The 20,645-nt window shown below is 46.1% G+C and overlaps 1 protein-coding gene across 1 annotated transcript; it reads right to left on the bottom strand.

Moving 5' to 3' along the window:
- Positions 1 to 953: 953 nt before the first annotated feature.
- Positions 954 to 7,604, bottom strand: SPATA31F1 (SPATA31 subfamily F member 1). Its single transcript, XM_066254346.1, is given in 5 exon segments — positions 954 to 4,093; positions 4,096 to 4,787; positions 6,205 to 6,265; positions 6,793 to 6,838; positions 7,461 to 7,604. Coding segments are annotated over 5 exon segments (4,083 nt in total).
- Positions 7,605 to 20,645: the final 13,041 nt, after the last annotated feature.

Here is a 20,645-nt window from a genome sequence, read left to right as displayed (position 1 = left end):
GGCAAAAGACCTAATCTCAGTATTTACTTACCTCCCTCTCAAAACACTTGGGCGATGGGTTGGCATCCTGGCTCTAGGTTCTGTTTAGAATAAAGCAAATTGGCTTCTTTCCCTTACAATCCCTGGTCAGACGTGTCAGTTTCTGTCTCAAATACTCAGGCCTCTGTCTGTCTGTATGTTCCCCTCCTTGCCTTCCCTTCAGGGTGGGAAACAAGCCCCTCTGCAAATCCTACTGTGAGCTTCACTGCAGGACTCACCCATTCCATGCAGATGATAAGCAGTGGAGGTGGGATCAGGCAAGAGAGTTCCAGCAGCCTCCCAGATGAGTTCTCCAGAAAGATCTAACCAATAACCAGGAGGGAGCAGAGGGGGGGAGATTCTATCATTTGCTTTTGACATCCGGTCACATTAGCTATGTGTTTTTGATAAATACAAAACACATCCTGAAAGCTGGAGCACCAGCTTCAGGTAATTCTCTGAAAGCTCCTCTCCAGATGTGGCCATATATAGAAGTCATCAGTGAATTTTGCCTGTGGGATTCCTGGCCACTGCTTCTTGTCAGTACTATCCTCATGCCCACATTGCTCCTCTGGGCCCAAGGATACCATGGGAAGCCATGAGGGAATTCAAGTCTGATATTTCCTTTCAGTGCACCTTGGAGAAAGGCCTTCCTTCTCTGCTCAAGTCCCTTCATTCATTGCCCAGGGTGGGAATGGGAGTTGTGTGGAATGCTGACCCCACTGAACTATAGGTTAAAGCACCTTTCTTAGAAAGGGAGGACATTTTAGCCTCCCTCATACCATCCCTTAACACAACACAGTGGAGAGAAGGAGCAGACAGACAACTCTTTCTTAGAGATAGAGACTGTATTTTGTATTTTGCTCTGCCCCACCTGCACATTAATGAAAATGACAGTAGCTGTCCTCTTCCAAGGAATGCAGACATTGGGGAGCCTACAAAGTCTTTTGATGGTGCTGGGTCTTCTTGAGCAGGCCAATGTTTCTCTCTGAGGTGAGAGAGAGTGGGTTCCCTGATAGGGTGGCACAAGCCACTCGTGGACAGTGCCGAGGGCAGTGGCGGGGGCGGCTCACACCTGAGGCGGAGTGGAGTTGGTGGGCGCGGGAGTGGTGCCAGAGCTTGCTGTCTGAGGAACAGGAGCCATCCAAGAGAGCCAGGCCCACCTGCTTCTCAGTGGGGGTGGACTGGGCCTTAGAGTTCCTTCTTGTCTTCTTCTCTGTCTTAGTTTGCTCCAGAGGACTTTTGGCTGGAGTAATCCTCTTTTCTACATTTTCTTTTCTGGTGTTGGCCACTTTCGCTGTTGAGAACGTGGATTCCTTGTGCCCTTTGCCTTTTGCCTTGAGGTTTACATGTTGCAGAAAGGATTTCATCTTATCTCTTAAGCCCAATTCTGGAAGGCTGGGCATCTTGTGAGTATAAGCTGGTATCATCAGCCCTGGTAAAACCTGGCTTTGCAAAATTTGGCGCTGCAAAGGCTTATGCTGAATGAGTTGTCCCAGGACAGGCTGGCCCTGTGATACCTGGGGCCCCACAGACGGGGCATTCTCAGGAATCTTTGCTGGTTTGAGGCTGATTTGACTGTCTTGCAGATCATTCTCCGATTCTTTCCCCTCAGGGACTCCTGGAAGTAGCTCTGGGGGCTGAAGCTGAGGGCCCTGCTGGGAACTGTGTTGACAGAAAGTTTGGTGGTAAAAGTTATGTCTCCATTGTCTTTGGATCCGGGGTGTCCTGTTTAGAGGCATCCCCTCTGGCCTGTGGGCTCCAGCAAGGTGGCTTTTTTCTTTTGTTGAGGAGAGTGCAAACTCTGTATCTCCTTCCCCACTGTCTCCTGCCAATCTGCATTTGCCCGGGTCCTCTTTCTTTTCAGGCAGCATGGGCAGTGGGGCGGAGTCCTTGCTCTGGCCAGGGCTTTGGGACTCCGGGCTCCAGGGCTCCTCCAGGCTGGCGCTGTTCGCACTTGCCTCCACCTGAACACAAAGCACCTGGCCCTCCGTCATGTCTCCGCTGGGCTGTGACATCTTAGAAGAAGACTGGGCAGAGTCATGGGGCGTTTCTCTGGAACCAGGTGGCTTCTGGGTCTGCTTCACTGCCTTGAACTCAATGGCCAGCTGTTCTTTAAGGAGGAGCCACTTTGGATGTGGGGCCTGGGGAGTGTGTGGTGAGGTGGGGAGCTCCTGGAGCAGTGTTTTTCTTTGGTTGTTTTGACTCCCAGGAGGCTCCTGGGTGGGTGTGCTCTCTGGGATTGCTGCAGTTTGTTCCCTGGACTCCCTTGCCTTTGTAGGGATTCCCCAGAGTATCTCTAGCATCTTCCTTCTCAGATGGAAATTTAGTTTGGCCAAGAGGGGTTTCTTGATTAAGTAGAGCCTAGAAGGCTCTGTCTGGCTTTCTAGAGGCTCCATCTCAATCATCCCTTCCACTTGCACTTCAGGCTGAAAGTCATCTGCAATTTCTGCACAAGTCTCATTGGCATCTTGAAAGCACAGCCCAGAGCTTGGACACTGCTCTTCAGGTGAGATCATCTGGATCAGAGGTGCTGCTAAGATTTTGACAGGCTCAGGTGCCACTTCTGTGACTCCAGCTTGAGTGGTGATTGCTGGGGCCCCGGCCTTGGGGAGAGCCGCATAAAGAGGAGGCAGTCCTGACAAGAAGGCCAGGTACTTGTGCCGTAGAGTCGTCTCCAGTCGCTCCACGGCTTCCTCAGACAGGGCTCGGAGTAGCCTAGGGTGCTCAACCACAGCATCTGGCGAGGTCTGTTGCTGCTGATCGAGGACACCTGGGATCCAGGGAGTAACTTTCTGTTGTAGGTCAGGGTCGGCTGCTGCCTGTAGCTCCAGGGGCTTGCTCTCTGGGATGCAGATAAAGGAAGCTACTTCAAGGCCCCTGGGATTCTCAGGAACTATGCACTCACAAGATTTATGCACATGTGCAGGAACCTTGCCTTCGTGAATCTGCCCACATTTAAAGTCGATGTGGCTCTGCAGTATTGCCTTGGCCTGGTTAAGTAAGTGTGGCATGAGGACTGACACTGGGTCCTTAAAGGCTGAGAAAGGGTCACCAGCACCGGCGGCATCAAGGGGTGAGGGTTGGGAAACACTCACGTTGGCTGGGGCGGTGCTGCTCCAGGTCAGAGTCTGCTGGCGACTGTGGGCCAGGAGCAACTGGGACTGCTGGATCTTCTGGGGCAGGCCCCAGCGATGGTGACTTAATTGCCTCTGAAGATGGAATTTCAGCCGCTTCCGGGCATGCTCCGGAGGGAAGAGTAGTTCCTTTGTGAGGACGGAAATGGGCTTACCTGGCCAGGAAGTTTTCACAGTCTCAGGAGACTGGGTTGTGTCACAAGAGTTATGTTGCTCGGGGCTCTGGGTTTGCTGAGTTCTCTGGAAAACAGGTGGCAAACCCCACTGAAGCTGGAGCTGCCTCTGCAGCAGGTGCCACTCCAAGGCTTCACACTTGGCCAGAGTCAGAAATGGGACATTCATCTGAGCTTGTTGATGGTCAGATGGTGTGACCCAGTCTAGGGAAGATGGGGATGATGGTGGGGCTGACTAGGGTGGAGTTTTATGCAGCAGAGGGAGGCAGGAGAGCTCTTTGAAAAGAAAAGGATCCTTCAGGGGCAGGTTGGGCATGTTCCCGATTGTAGAGTGCACTTGTGAGCCCAAGAAGGTGTTAGTTAGGGACTCACTGTGCAGAGAAGGGAGGCCACAGAATAGCTGGTTGTATTTCTGCTGCAAATGACCCACTGAGCCATTAGCCTGTTGCTCAGTAAGTGAATAGAGGCCACTTAAGTCTTTAAAGGCTGGAGAGGGTAAGGCAAGAGCCACATGGTTTGGGTTTTGCTGGTGGTGGTGTCTTTGTGTTGGGTCCATGTTGGACCATTCAGAAACCCAGAGTGCCTGGGTAGCCTGGCCAGCCAGATAGGAACCCCAGGTCTGGAAGGAAATGGCTGCAAATTTCTCAACAGAGTGTCTAGAAGTATTATTTTGGAGGAAAGAAAGTGACTGATTGTTTATAGGTTGGTGAAATAATTGTGGGTTTGGCATAAGCTGCCTCAAGGACTCCTCTACACACCTGGGCAGCCCCACCTCTGGAAATGCATCCATTTTTTAACATGTACCTCAAGAAGCTGCAAGAGTTCAGGACTGGGCAATGGCAGGTGGGTAGGGAGGACAGTGACCATAGGCAGGGCCATGGAATGTGTGAACATAGTGTTTTCTAGGTTTAGGGTCATTAGAGAGACCCGGGGATGCAAGGACTGTTGACCTTGGTTCCCATACACAAAGTTAAAGTTGCTCTGTATCATCTCCTCCTGGTTCACTGGAATCGTAGGTCCCTCAAACTGTGAAGAAGACATAGTCTTTTGGACACTGGACATGCCTGGCACTTGAAATCCCTGTTCTAGCTGGACATTTTCAGCTCAGTAATCTTGCACACTTACTGAACTGCCTGATTGAGCAGCTGACTGGGCAGCTGACCAGGTTAAGAATGCCTGATCCATTAATTGTGACACTGAAGGGTTTGCAGATGAAAACAAGTGCTCTCTGGAGTGCGTGGAATGATGCCTCAAACTCTACTCAACAGGCATAGTGGACTTGGACAAAATCTCTAGGCAAAGGGTACACTGTGATGGTCCTGGTGAAGTGGGAAAGATCAGGGTGTTCTCACCCACCAGCAAGTGCTGGATCTCCAGGGCCATGGCATTGCAGATTTGGCAGCAAGAGTCTGCACACAGGAGCCTCCGCACACTTCCCTCCTGAGGAAGCCAGCTCTGGCTGGAAGAGGAAACATGGCAACTGTTAGTGATGGAGTGACAACTGCCTCTTTGGAAGTCGTGGCTTAAACACTGGCCCTGCCCTTCCTAGTCCTGTACATCCTGGGCCTCTTCACCACCCTCCAGTGTCTACTCCTCTGCTTTAATTCTTAGGAAAATGCCACTTGGCAAGTTATAGTGTGCTGGGCTGAGGGTCTGGGGCTTGCTGTGGAAGGTCCCAGACAACCCATGGAGCACAGGGCCATGAAAGACTGACAGGTGGTGAGTTATCTGCTGACCTGTGCTGAGAAGCTTCACCAGGAAATGGGATCAAAGGATGGGGGAGCCAACAGTTAGCTGATGGGGCCTCGCCAGGGCCATCACCAGGTAGAACCTGGACTCAGTCTCACTTGGGGCTAAGAAAGGCACAGTATTTAATATTTCCAAGCAGTAGAAAATGAGGTCCTTGTGGGAACTCTGCTTCCCGGGCATAACCAACACTCTTAGAAGCCAAACTCAATCTCTAGAATTCTTAAGAGGATGAGATGACATCCTCTTGACTGAGGGCTGTCTCAGGAACAGGACTTCCTAAAGACAGAACCAGAGAGGTAATGTCAGCAGGCTCCAGGGGTCTGTCCTTGAAAGGCTATAGGTTGTAAGGAGAATGTGACAATGATGATTTTATTTATTTATTTATTTATTTTTATTTATTTTTTTTGTATTTTTCTGAAGCTGGAAATGGGGAGAGACAGTCAGACAGACTCCCGCATGCGCCCGACCGGGATCCACCCAGCACGCCCACCAGGAGCGATGCTCTGCCCACCAGGGGGCGATGCTCTGCCCCTCCGGGGTGTCGCTCTGCCGCGACCAGAGCCACTCTAGCACCTGGGGTAGAGGCCAAGGAGCCATCCCCAGCGCCCGGGCCATCTTTGCTCCAATGGAACCTTGGCTGCGGGAGGGGAAGAGAGAGGCAGAGAAGAAGGAGGGGTGGGGTGGAGAAGCAAATGGGCGCTTCTCCTATGTGCCCTGGCCGGGAATTGAACCCGGGTCCCCTGCACGCCAGGCCGACGCTCTACCACTGAGCCAACCGGCCAGGGCCTGATGATTTATTTATACACATATTTATTCATTCTCTTGGCTGGATACCTGGTTTTGTGGCTGAGTGCAAACCCATGTAGAGTCTTTTATGAATTAAGAATAGGTTAAATTCTGAATTCCAGGAGCACCATAACCTTAGCCCAGAACAGAACTGGAGACTCCTCCCTCCTGAGACATCTGAGCCCGCTTTGCCCTGGCAACCCTCTGAACCAGTGCTCCAGCTCCACTGTGTCTGACTCTCTTCCAGCCATTCTGCCCCTCCTCATCCCTGTCCCAGGCCAAGCAGAGAACTCCTCACAGTCCAGACTGGAGTTGGGAGACTATAAAAAGCAAGTGATCACCTTTTCATGACAGAGAGCAGCTCCCATGGCTTCTCAGCTTCTTTCCAGGACCGTCTCCTAGCTGAGAAACCAGGCGACAGTGTTACAGGGAATGGGAGAGGATTCAGGGACATCCTATAGGAAGCTGAAGGCCTTTGAATGACAAGACACTGAAAACCCCAACAGTCAATGCAAGGCATGTCCTTGTACAACTTAACCAGATATGATGTGCTTGTCCTGGACCTCAATCTCATTTGATCTTCATAACCACACTGTGAGTGAGGCAGGACCTTCAGATGCCCATTTCATGGATAAAACACTGAGAGATAAGGCGACTTCCACAGGGTCATAAAACAAGTAAGTGACACAACTAAGGACTTTTCTGCCCTACTTCCTCATTCTTCATTCCTTGGGGTAAGGTGGAGGATTTTGGGACATTCCCAGGCTCCAATTTCCCACCCAATAAAGTCTTCTGGGGGAATTTGTCAACTTGGGGAATTGGAATTCAGTGGTTAGAGCACTGGCTCCTGGCAAACAGGTCACAGAGAGAAGTTTCATGGGAGCCTTGCCCACAGAGGAGGGGAGTCAGAGAAGAGACTAGGACTTTACCTCTTGATGCTGCATCTCTCGCCCTTTGCCTGACTTTTTGGTGACGCTTAAAAACAAAAAAGTTAGAATGTGAAACTGGGGCCCCCTGTTCTTTTCATGTTCACAATAAGACAAAACTAATATAAATTTCCAAATTCCTTTTTTTGTAAGGAATATCTACATTTCTGTTTTAAATATCTACATTTCCTTCCTCTGCTTCACCCGTTTTACCTCAACATTTCATTTTCCAATTATTTCTCACTTACTTCCAGGTTCTTCATATTCTTTACCTCCTTTCCTCTTTCCCAGGATGGTTCTTTAGGGGGCTAAGCATAACACAGGAGGGACAGTGGAATAGATTAAATGGGGAGGTGATTAGTTCTAATAGTCCTAGGACTAGGTTCACCAAGCAGAAGTAGCCTCCATATTGGAAGGTCTTCCAAGATCCAGTGAGGTAGATTCATCTCACTTAGGTCTCCACCCAAGGCAGAGAGAGAGGTTTTTGAGTTTTCAATAGAATACAATGCAGGAAAGGCTTGATAATAAATTATATCAAGGCTCTGAGAAAGTATCATATTAGAGAAACTGAATGTATGGTATAAAAATTGGCAATGAAGAGACTCTGAGATCTTAAAAAGGTTCTTATCTAAGACTTAAACTGTTCAATTGTGGTGTTAATGTTTCCTTACCAGGCAGCAGCTCGTTTTGGGTTCTAACCTTAATCCACGGTGATTCTTTTTCACTTGCCAGATAATTAGAATAATAGTGAAGATGGTGCCATATGTATATAAGAAATATCCAACATTCGAAAGAACAAAAGGAAAGCTCAACATGGTCTAAACCTCATTAGCAGGAGGAGACCAGCCTTTCCTATATCTAGGCATTCAGGGTCCTAGTGCTTAATGATCACCAATGCTATACTTTGTCCTCTCTGCCTCACAAAGGATGGAACCAGGTCACCAGACTACATCACAAAGCCCTTCTGTGTCACAAGGCAAGTGTAGTGTCAAAGAATTTTATGTCTTAGGAAAGATTGTGTGGTTATTCATTCTGTTGATGAGGGTGTCTGGTTGTCTGTAAAGCTTACAGAGCCAGAGACTAAAGGTGCCTGATCACAGGCAGTGTCTATGCTGCCACATTCTCTTCATTCTCCTCACCTTCCACCGACCTGGTGGCTTGACTCTCTCTTTCATGACAACTGCTAGGTCACCCATCCTCAGAAAATTGAGTGTGTAGAGACACAGGGCACCTCTTGAGGAAGAGGGACAGAGGAATCCCCACCAACTCCCCCACCTGTACTGGCAATGTATCTGAGAAACACACACAAGCTTGGGGAAGGCAGAGTCTTGTTATGACTTGGAAATGGAGGGCTTTGATGTTACAAGCAATATGTGATGGGAAAACAGAGGTGCATGAAGGGGACCATGGCTGATGTGACAGGGAGAGGACAAGGTGGTAGTATCTCTAAATGTATATATGTGGGAAGGGAAGCCTTCGATCTCTTCATGTGGGAAGAGATGGAAACATTGCTTTTAACAGGCAAATGAATTTGGCTCACTTCTGAAGCACTATTCCAATGTTTTTGTCCTGGAGCTGCCTCTACCCATGTGACAGCCTTTCTGCTACTTGGTCAGAAAGGTGATTTCCTATAGAAAATAGAGATAGTGACCACTTCCAACTAAGGGTCACAACCTCATTGCTGCATGTGGGCCTACATTGTCTTCTCAGCATTTGTGCTGTTTACCTGTTGTTGTTGTTTTTTTTTAAAAGAAAACACCTGATTTTAGTAACTTTTAGCCCCAGATTTCCCCCATCTGATCAGCCCCAGGACCTATCACTCCTATATGTTGACTAAGGATTTAGACATTATGTCACTTGCTTCTGTGGATATTATGATATGACTGCAATATCCCAGGATTTCTGAATTTATTTGAGAGTTATTTTTTTTTGCTCTGGGATAATGGTTTAACAGCTCAAATTCCTTAGACTCAAAATCTCTTAAGTTATTTTGGTTCTTCCTCCAGCATCCAGTACTCTAGCCAGCTGGCATGGCAAACCCTCCATTTGTGCTTATCCCCGAGCTGGGAAATGTCAGAGATACAAAGACATTTGAGCGATGTTGCCTTCCTACTCTCAAAACACTTAACTATTGGGTCTCCAAGGTAAGACTAATTAATGGACATGAAGCAAGAGTCAAAAATCTAGAACAAAGAGAATTATATACTCATTTGTGAGGCCCAGGTCACAAACATCCTATTTCTTTTTATTTTATTGTTTTATTTTTCTTAAGTGAAAAGCGGGGAGACAGAGAGACAGACTCCTGAATGCAACCCAGCTGGGATCCACCTGGCAAGCCCCCTATGGAGTGATACTCTACCCATCTAGGGCTGTTGCTCCATTGCTTGGCAACTGAGCTTTTTAGCATCTGAGGCGAGGCCATGGAACCATTCTTAGTGCCCAGGGCCAACTTGCTCCAACCGAGCCATGGCTGCAGGAGGAGAAGAGAGAGATGGGGAGGGAGGTAAAGAAGCAGATGGTCACTTCTCCTGTGTGCCCTGACTGGGGATCAAACCCGGGACATCCAGATGCCAGGCTGATGCTCTACCTCTGAGTCAACCGGCCAGGGCACAGACATCTTATTTCAGAGAAGAGAAAGCATAGCGATGATCAGCATTGTCAGAGATGGCTTCTGGGTAGAGTGACACTGCAGTTGGATCTAAAAGTATAGGCTGTGGAGCAAAGAAGCATGTTCCAAGGGGGAGGGAAACTTAGCAACATGCAGAACACATCAACATTTGGCAATAAGAAATGCAGGCCATTTTTAGCAGACATTTCAGTGGGTGGATTGAAGAGGACTTGTAAGAAAGATTGGAGGTGCAGCTGTGAGGCCTCTTGATGAAGGGCCAGTACATTTTATTGATTTCAGTTACTGAAGTTAATTGTTTTTTATAAAAAGTAGGCATAAATATACACAGAACAGAATTCAAAAGGCAAGAGAAAGTATGTGCTATGTCTCTTTCCCACCCTTGTCTCCTCTTTTACTTCCCTATGTATCTTTCAAAGTTAATTTAGTGTAGAAGTATAAATTGATAAATTTTTCTGCACACATGGAAAGATGATACTGTTTCACTCTTTCTTGTTTTAATTATATGGATACATCTTGTGTCTATAATTTTCTTCTTCTTTTTTTTTTTGTAATTCTCTGAAGCTGGAAACGGGGAGGCAGTCAGACAGACTCCCACATGCGCCCCACCGGGATCCACTTGGCACGCCCACCAGGGGGCAATACTCTGCCCATCTGGGGCATTGCTCTGCCGCGACCAGAGCCATTCTAGCGCCTGAGGCAGAGGCCACAGAGCCATCCTCAGCGTCTGGGCCAACTTTGCTCCAATGGAGCCTTGGCTGCAGGAGGGGAAGAGAGAGACAGAGAGGAAGGAGAGGGGGAGGGGTGGAGAAGCAGATGGGCGCTTCTCCTGTGTGCCCTGGCTGGGAATCAAACCCGGGACTCCTGCACGCCAGGTCGACGCTCTACCACTGAGCCAACTGGCCAGGGCTAGTTTTCTATGAGGCTATAATGCCTCCTTTGATAGAACCTCAATATTATCTTTAATCCCACATTCATGGATATTTAGTTATTTACAATCTTTTGCTCTAAATAATAATGTTGATACAAATATCATGTCTGTAAGTCCTCATGAACAGGTATAAGTACATATAAAATTTGTTAAAGTTAAATTGATGATGAAAGGGTATGACTACTTTAAATGTTGAGTTGCCTATTTGCCCTACCAATTGACGAATTTTCACTCTCACCCAAACTATGTAAGGGTGCCTCTCTTTTCATACTTGTTGATTCAGTATTATCAAATTCTTTATCCTTGTCAAGTTGAGAAATAATAAATTATATCTTATATATTTACAATTAAAAATTTTTTTAGAGAGAGAAATACAGAAAGGGACAGAGATGAGAAGCATGAAATCATAGTTGCAGCATATTAATTGTTCATTGATTACTTTCTCATACGTGCCTGCCTTAACTGGGGGCTCCAGCTGAGCTAGTGACCCCTTGCTTAAGCAGTGGCCATGGGGTCATGTCTATGATCCCAGGCTCAAACTGGTGACCTCGGGGTTTCAAACTTGGGTCCTCAGTGTCCCAGGCCGATGCTCTATCCACTGCACCACTACCTGGTTAGGCACAAATGTGTTTTAAGGCAGGCTAGTTACCTTTTTGTATGTTTATTTACTTTTCTGTTAAATATATGTTCCTATTCTTTGCCCACATGATCTTTTACTTATTGATTTATATGTGCTTTTTAATATTAAAAATTATCCCTTTATATATGTATTGCAAATATTTTATCAATTTATTTGATGTGTATGGTGAATTTTTTTGCCATGTAGAAAATTTTGCATTTTATGTCATTGAATTTATTAGTTTTATTATTAGTGGGGGTTTTTTATGGCTTCTCTGACTTAAGAAAACATAAAAAGGTTTTTCCCCCTCTGAAGTTATAAAAAAGTTCTCCCCAATTCTTCAGGTATTCTTATATTTTATGCTTATACCTGTTAGGGTTAAATTAGCTCCTGCAAAACTCATATTCCCCTCACCCAAACATCCCGTAAGGTTAGGATTAATTTGCTTACTGTTCTCTCTCCTAAAAGCTGCCTGGCCTTCACGTTGAAATGTAACAAAACAGTTACCTTCCCAGGAATGTCTGGGGAAGCTTGCACTGGGGAGGGACCTTGCCATGAGGGGAGGTTAAATCACAATCATTGTTTTTGAAAGCCTAGCCACAGACTCAGGCCCCCAGCTGTTCCTGGGAGACTGACCTCTTGGCTGTCTTCAGAATTTACCAAGGACACCAAGTCTGTACTAATCAAAGAACTTGTGTCTCTGTAGCAGAATTCCCCTTGTTAAATTAGTAACCAAGGCCACAAAAACCTCAATATGCTAATCTGAGTTTACCCAGGTGCAGGCACCCCATCCTAGCAAAAACTTGCGACAACCCCCATATCTACCGCTCACAGAAGCAGCTTGGGGCTGACACTCTCTGGTCTCAGTCCACTTGCCCCCAAGTGATTTTAAAATAAACTTTCCTTTTGGAACACACCAGCCTCGTGTTTTAAGTTCATCCCCCAGTTTCTGCCTTTCAATACCTTTGCTCCATTTAGAATTTATTTTTTGAGTAATGAGTGAAATCGGTACCTGTAATAGTATTGGCCAAATAAGTTTTTAAATATGACATATATGTTTGCTTGCTTTGGGTGTGGGAGACAGGCTGTAAGCTGGCAAAGTTATTATAGCCTAAGGCTTAGTTTTAAAACTAAGCTTTTGCCTGACCTGTGGTGGCGCAGTGGATAAAGCATCGACCTGGAATGCTGAGGTCGCTGGTTCAAAACCCTGGGCTTGCCTGGTCAAGGCACATTTGGTAGTTGATGCTTCCTGCTCTTCTCTCTCTCTCTCTCTCTCTCTCACTCTCTGCTCTCTAAAAATTAATAAAAGTAAAAAATAAATAAATAAAACTAAGCTTTTGCCCACACCCTTGACTGTTGCATGATAGGGGGTGGTGCACTCTTATGAGGAATCCCATTTATGTCTCAGATAAGTGACTTGGTATCAAAGCCTTCTTTATTTGTATATTGGATTAAAGGTTTTGATTTCTACACTATAAAATGGGGACAGACCGGGGACTCGCTCTCTCGGTTCCTGAGATTAGCATTAGAAGGGAGAGTAGAGAAAGGCCATGTGGAGGAGAGGAGAAGCAGCCAAGATGGCAGACTGCTGAAGGAGAAGCCAGTTTGTGCAGAGTTTGTGCAGGGAGAAGGAGATGGGGAACAGAGGTGAATAAGGCTGGTGAGGTAGAAAACTTTGATTCTAAGAAACTCGGATAAGTCTGTGGCTTTGGGAAGCTCTGAATGGAAAGAGAAGTGTTTTCCCACTGTGTATATTTCTTGCCCGCTGGGTGCAAACTAGGATAAAGATGATGGCCCACCAGTTTTTGGACCTGTTGTTTCATTACTGTTTGTCCGAATCAAATACGAACCTGTATGGGCCAGGCGGCTGTAATGGTGGCCGTGGCTACTGGTTTTACAATTAGTTAATAATTACTCTCAAGTACATGCAACATATTTAACTACAAAATAGGGCTTCTTGGGGGGCTTTTGGATTTTGCTTATGATGAAGAAAACAGGAAAAGCATTACTTTTGTTGTAAAGTACCTGTTGGGCAGATAAAATATATTATGCTCACTTTATTAAAGATGGCGCGGCCCACATGGAAGCCATCGCCCAGGTGATATTAATGTGTGTTGGGGGCGGGCTGTGGGAAGGCAGGATCCTTGTAGCCTGGGGCTTGGTTTTAGGATTAAGCCTTTCCCACCCTTTTTGATGTGGGGTGGTGCAATCCCATCATGCCTCAGAGAAGTGACTTTGTATTAGAGACTTCCCCTATTTTGTATATTGGATTAAAGGTTATGAATCTACACTATAAAGTGGGGGCAGAATGGGAGCTTGCGCTCTTGGTTCCTGAGATTAATATTTGAGAAGAGAGCAGAGATGAGAGCTGAGAGAGGCCACATGGAGGAGGCCAGGAGAAGCATCCAAGATGGTGTAGCATTGAGTGAGAGGCCAGTTAGTGCAGAGTTTGTGCAGGAAGAAGGAAGGAGATGGGGAACAGAGGTGAATAAGGCTGGTGAGCTAGAAAGCTTTGATTCTAGGAAACTCGGATAAGTCAGTAGCTTTGTGAGCACTGGACATGAGTGGGTTTTGGAGCCCAGTGTGTGTTTTTACTTGCCCGCTGGGTGCAAGCTAGGATTAAAGATGATGGCCCACCAGTTTTTGGCTCCATTGTTTCTTTACTGACTGTCCGAATCCAATGCGAACCTGAATGGGCCAGGCGGCTATGATGGTAGCCACGGCCACTGGCTTTACAGTACCCAATCCACAATTCCCTGGGTTTTTGTAGGGACACCAAATTCAGATGAGTTTTGAAGAGTTTTATTAAAGGAGGAAATTTATTAAATATGCCGGCCGTATATAGTTTACACAGGGCAGCAGTCCCAAATCGTGTGTCTGATTAATATTCTAGGGGCTGGTTATATACCCTTAATTATACATGGGCAGAGGGAAAGCCTGACATTACAGCATAAGCTTATAACCTTTGTTTTCACCTATACAGGTTTGGGAAATGAGGGGGGGGAGATGGGACACAATTCATTAGCAAGTTTATAACATTTGTCTATAGGATTCATAAAAAACGTTTCTACACATTAAAACTTATAAGGTAACATAATAGTAAAAATGTCACTCTACATATTAAAAGATATTCCTATATTTTTTTAGTGTTCACCTGCCATTCCTTTGTTCAGAGATATATATATACATTAACTACACGCTTTCAGAAGGGGAGGGGTAGTTTCCATGGGGACAAATGCCTGTAAATGGCCCATCAATATAAGAAAAGGTTTAATTTAATCTTTTCTCTTCCTGCACCTGGCTAGCTATTCACTTGCTTCCTTACAGGTGTGGGAGAAGGTCAGAGTATCTAAATCTCCTTCCCCTCTGCATTTACAATACAGTGCTATCAGCCATCCTAGTTTTGAAGCTAATCACACAAGCATAGAAATCACACTTACAAAATCTTTCTGCACAACTAGCTCAAATTAATAAAATGTTCTTTAAGCTTCCTAAAATATTAATATTAATTCTGTAACTTTTGATACCTTACAACACTTTCACTATTACATCAAAAGAAATCATAAGACATTCTGCAAATTCACTTTAAAAAACTTATCAGAGACCTGGAGTTCCTGGGCAACCTAATTATTCTTAATCTAAGGCAAGACAAGTACCTCCAAGAAGGTATTGCACAGGTGCACTTGTTTATTTGGGGATAACTTTCTTCCTGGACACCATAAAGCTGGTAAGAACTCAGCTATAAGTTTTAAGGAATTGCTAAAGGCCAAAGGTAGGCCACCATGAAAATACAGAAACTCTGGAAGTCACAGTACAAGTGTTGTGGAGACATTGACTACTTGGAGACCACATGGCATGCACTGAGGAACCTAGGGGAGACCACCACATAATCCCCTATACAGGTTTCATGAGATGGCCCCAACCCCCAGTTCCTATGGGCATTTATTTATTTATTTATTTATTTATTTATTTATTTATTTTTTACAGAGAGAGAGTCAGAGAGAGGGATAGATAGGGACAGACAGATAGGAACGGAGAGAGATGAGAAGCATCAATCATCAGTTTTTCATTGTGATACCTTAGTTGTTCATTGATTGCTTTCTCATATGTGCCTTGACTGTGGGCCTTCAGCAGACTGAGTAACCCCTTGCTTAAGCCAGCGACCCTGGGTTCAAGCAGATGAGCTTTCCTCAAACCAGATGAGCCCACACTGAAGCTGGCAACCTCGGAGTCTTGAACCTGGGTCCTCCGCATCCCAGTTCAAAGCTCTATCCACTACGCCACCGCCCTATGGGTATTTATTAATGCATACAAATAGAAGCAGGGACAAGAATGAGGAAGTCAGGAAGCAGAGAAGAGAATGAGGAAGCAGAGAAGAGAATGAAGGAGTCAGGAAGGGGAACTTCTTTAGAGCAGACAAAAGGGCAAGGGAGTAGCTCAAATGTCCTCATCTATTGATTAATCAGAATTGTTAATTCTATCTTTATTGTGCTCTACTCAGCACAGTACTGCATTCAGTACTTTTGTCAGTAAAGCCACTGTGGCCTTTGCCTTAGAGCACTGAACTCTGTTCCTGTTATATGTTCCTATCCAGGGTCTCTACATAAAAGAGCAATTCATACTCATTTGCAGGTTATTCTCCATAGACCTTACTGTGTGTTCACAAGAAAGACTGTATGCAGCACGTGAATCCTGAGAAAGTTTCCCTTGTGGTACAAGTAGCAGCCATCTGCACAACACTCTGTAGCTTTTGCTGGATGGCTCCAGGCAGGGCACAGGTGGTGGCTGACCTGGTGCCTCTTGGGAAGCCCCAGAGCCAGTGCACCTGGTGAGTAGCTTCAGACCATACTGGATTACAACTCTACCACTGTTATAAAGTAGTGTACTTTAATTCCACGGGTTACGTAGAGACACCAAGGCAGGATACAGAAGAATTTTTAGGAGGAGATTTATTAATAAGCCGGCTATGTATGACTTACACGGGGTATAGCTAACCTAAATCGTGTAACCTTGTGTATAGCTCTGAAGCTAGTTATATAGACATGATCACATACAGGTTGGGGGAGCATGATACAATAGTTAATTACTAACAAGTTTACAACATTTATCTACAGCAGCGTTTTTCAACCACCAGTTCACCAGAAATTTTGTGCTGGTCCATGAAAGAGTTAACCACTTGGATGTTGTATAAAGATTATAGAGTCTATAATCATTGGGTCTATAACTTCATACATCAGGGTGATAAACTCTTCTCGGACTGTTGGGCAGATAAAATGTATTATGCTCACTTTGTTAAAGAGGCCGTTGCCCAGGTGATATTAATGTGTGTTGAGAACCAAGCCTGGGGCTTGGTTTTGGGATTAAGCCTTTCCCACCCATTTTGATGTGGGATGGTACAATCCAATCATGCCTCAGAGAAGTGACTGTATTAGAGACTTCCCTATTTTGTATATTGGATTAAGGGTTTAGATTTCTACACTATAAAATAGGGACGGAGCGGGACCTTGCTCTCTTGGTTCCTGAGATCATCATTAGAGGAGAGAGCAGAAAGGAGAGCAGAAAGAGGCCATGTGGCCAGGAAAAGCAGCCAAGATGGCGGAGTGCTGAGTGAGATGCCAGTTTGTGTAGAGTTTGTATCTGGGATAAGGAAGGAGATGGGGAACAGAGGTGAATAAGTCTGGTGAGCTAGAAACCTTTGATTCTAGGAAACTCGGATAAGTCAGTAGCTTTGTGAGCACTGAATGTGAGTGGGTTTTGGAGCCCAGTGTGTATTTTTACTTGCCCGCCGGGTGCAAGCTAGAATTAAAGATTATGGCCCATCAGTTTTTGGCTCCGTTGTTTCTTTGCCAACTGTCCGAATCCAATGTGAACCTGCATGGGCTGGGCTGCTATGATGGTGGCCCTGGCCCTGGCTTCTGGCTTTACACGGACCCACATAAAATTTTCTGGTGGACCAGCACCAGTTTGCGGACCGGTGGTTGAAAAACACTGATCTACAGGATCTATTGAAAGGAAAAAACATTCCTACATATTAAAATTTACAAGTGTTGGGCAGATAAAATATATTATCCTCACTTTGTTAAAGATGGTGCTGCCCACGTGGAAGCCCATCTCCTAGGTGATGATATTAGTTGCCCTTCCTGCTTGGGATGGGTGTGATAATGTTAATATGTGTTGGGGGAGGGCTTTCATGCCAAAAGGTTTTAAAAGGAAAAGAGATCATGTTGTTCTGGAGAAGAGGGATTAAATTCTAGTAGGAGAGCAGAGTAAGGCCACGTGGAGGAGAGGAGAAGCAGCCAAGATGGCAGAATGGTGAAGGAGAAGCCAGTTTGTGCAGAGTTCGTGCAGAGAGAAGGAGATGGGGAACAGAGGTGAATAAGACTAGTGAGCTAGAAAACTTTGATCCTAGGAAACTCGGATAAGTCAGTAGCTTTGTGAACACTGAATGAGTGGGTTTTGGAGCCCAATGTGTGTTTTTATGTGCCCGCCGGGTTCAAGCTAGGATTAAAGCTAATGGTCCACCAGTTCTTGGCTCCGTAGTTTCTTAACCGACTGTCCGAATCCAATGTGAACCTGCATGGGCCAGGTAGCTGTGATGGTGGCTGCAGCTACAGGCTTTACATTTGACATGGTCTGTGGCAGGATTCGATAAAGTTCAGTATGGAGCCACCACCACCTTTGAGTGGTGGAGTAGAGGACTGGCTGCTGTTATCGTTCCCCATGGCTCTCCTTCTGGGGGCTGTAGGCTGGCTGACTTTTACAGCCAGCATGAGGAAACTGAGAGCTCTGTGGAAGAGGCTGCCCGGGACCTGCAAACCGAGCAGTGGAAGGAGCTCAAGCAAAAGTCGGAGAAAGAGATGCTGACCCTGGAGCTGAAGCAAGCACTGGAGGAAGCCAACCAGGTTTGCAAGATTCGCTTGGAAATGGAGCAGACGCTGGAGAAGGAATCACAGGTTTATGAGTTGCAGCATGCCCTGGACGTTGTGGAGAGCCAGCACCAGCGGGAGGCCAGGGCTGAGGCTGGGGCCCAGGCTGCAAGACCTGCGGAGCAGAAGGCAGCGGCTCGGGGCACGAGCCAAGCGGCAGGAGCTGGTGTTTTCAGTTCCTCATTGGAGGATGAGAAGAATCGGTCTGGAGTTGCGATCTGCAGTCTTCAGAAGGTGAGAGCCCAGCAGCAAGGAGCACCAACTACACCCCTGGTAGGTCTGCGATTTTGGGACATAGGGGGGAATGCCATCATGCTCTCCAGAGCAGAGATGGAAATGCTGACTGCCAGTGACACGTGCTCCTCTTTGGGACAGTGTAGGCCTGCCAGGACGGCAGGGATGAGGGGGGTGGCTGAGGCCCCATGTGCGTGGACTGATTCCTGGACTATGACTGGAGCGAGCACTGGCTTCTTTGTTGGATGGACTTATGGATTTTGGACAATGTGAAATACCCTGATGGGGGTTGGGGGCGGCTTTGCTGGAAGCACTCCCCTGCCCCAGGAAGACTTTCAAACGGCTAGAAAGAAGGCAGAGGACATTTTGCGCTTTTGGCAAAATGCTCAGAGACTGGTGAAGTGTACCTTTGTAATTGTTAAAATTGTATGATTTGTCATGTTGCTGTAATTTGCGTAATGTGCCTAATTCCTTGCACAGGGATGCCGGTGGTGTAGATTGTGGGTAATAAACTGAGCATAGGGCTGGATTGTTGAGCAGATAAAATATATTATGCTCACTTTGTTAAAAATGGCGCTGCCCACATGGAAGCCTATCTCCCAGGTGATGATATTAGTTGCCCTTCTTGCTTGGGATGGGCATGATTATGTTAATATGTGTTGGGGGAGGGCTTTCGTGCCAAATGGTTTTAAAAGGAAGAGAGATCATGTTGTTCCGGGAGAAGAGTGATTACGTTCTAGGAAGCCCATGCTGTAGGAGAGCAGAGATAAAGGCCATGTGGAGGGGAGGAAAAGCAGCCAAGATGGCAGAATGCTGAAGGAGAAGCCAGTTTGTGCAGAGAGAAGGTGATGGGGAACAAAGGTGAATAAGGCTAGTGAGCTAGAAACCTTTGATTCTAGGAAACTCGGATAGGTCAGTAGCTTTGTGAGCACTAAATGAGTGGGTTTTGGAGCCCAGTGTGTGTTTTTACTTGCCCACTGGGTGCAAGCTAGGATTAAAGGTAATGGCCCACCAGTTTTGGGCTCCATTGCTTCATTACCGGCTGTCCGAATCAAATGTGAACCTGCACAGGCAAGGCGGCTGTGATGGTGGCCGTGGCTACTGGCTTTACAACAAGGTAACACAATAGCAAAAAATGTCGTTATATCAACACAGTAGCAATAAATGTCATTTTACATATCAAAAGATATCCCCAAATCTTCTAGTGTCTACCCCGTATCTCTTTGTTTAGAAGTACATACACCAATCACATGATTTCAGGTTGGAAGGGGGCTTTCATGATGTCAGAGGATAAGCATTTGCCCATTAAGAAGAAAGAGAGAAGAGGAAATCTCTCTTCCCTCTCCCACATTCCTGGCTGGCTGTTTATACCTTCTTCCTCACAGGTGTGAGGAAGAGAGGGGGTTTCTTATCTCAGTACATAGTATGTCCTTGTAAGCCAGGAAGCTCCCACATTCTTCTCCCTCCACTCTCCACAGAAAGGAGGGGACAAGAAACCTGACTCTTCCTTCTAAAATATTAATATGCAATTGCAAATAAGAATTGCAATTCTTCGGCACCTTATCACACTACCTCCATGAGCAACACCTCAAGGAGTGAACTTGGTGAACACCAAAGCCCTACTAAAGCAAGACCTGCATAATAGGGTTGATTTCTGCACAGCAGCTCTTCCACTATAGTCACATCTGATCCTCACAGCCAATCAGCCTGAGGATCAATACTTTCCAGTGATGCCAACAGCAGTCAAGGCTCAACAACAACATAAAGGACACACAGCCCACACAGGGGCGTACCTGGAGCACCCAGCTTGGATGACTGGGTAGGACACCTACTACATAGGGCCACTCTACCAAGTCTGGGAGAGTAGCAGCTCTACCCAATACATAGTAACAAATACAGGGAAGCAGCCAAATGTGGAGACAAAGAAATGTATCCGAAATGAAAGAACAGGAAAAATATCCAGAAATGTCCTGTGACTCGTAATTATGCAGGTTTCGAGTGGGAAAGGTGGAGGACTAGAAAATAAACACAAAGAGAAAAAGGATGGGATTGGGAGGACTCATTGCCAAGCTGATGGCTTGCAAGAATGAGCCTGCACCCCCAAAACACTATTTACAGTGCAGAGAGTAAAACTATCTGCAAAACAAAGAGATCTTTGATACAAAGTCACATTTCTGAGGTAAACGAAGAATTCTCCCAAGTGCATAAAACCCCCTACCATGCATAACCTTTTAACTTCACAAAACAAAGGGTAAAAGGAAAACTGCCTCCAGTCTCTTCAGGACATGGGAGATGGGAGGAGTAGAAACCATCAGCATTATAGCTAACATGGAGGTGTGGGGAAGGGCATTGTTAGTCAAATAAGTTTGTAAATATGTTATATGTTTGCTCTCATAGTTTGCATTAGGTGTGGGAGACAGGCTGTAGGCTAGCAGGTCCTTATAGCCTAAGGCTTAGTTTTAAGACTAAGCCTTTCCCATGCTTTTAATACTAAGATCTTCTCAAAACGGAGCTTTCCCC

The sequence above is a fragment of the Saccopteryx bilineata genome, chromosome 2 (genome assembly GCF_036850765.1).
Source record: "Saccopteryx bilineata isolate mSacBil1 chromosome 2, mSacBil1_pri_phased_curated, whole genome shotgun sequence".
Classification (NCBI taxonomy): domain Eukaryota; kingdom Metazoa; phylum Chordata; class Mammalia; order Chiroptera; family Emballonuridae; genus Saccopteryx; species Saccopteryx bilineata.
This window is presented reverse-complemented; position numbering and strand designations above follow the sequence as displayed.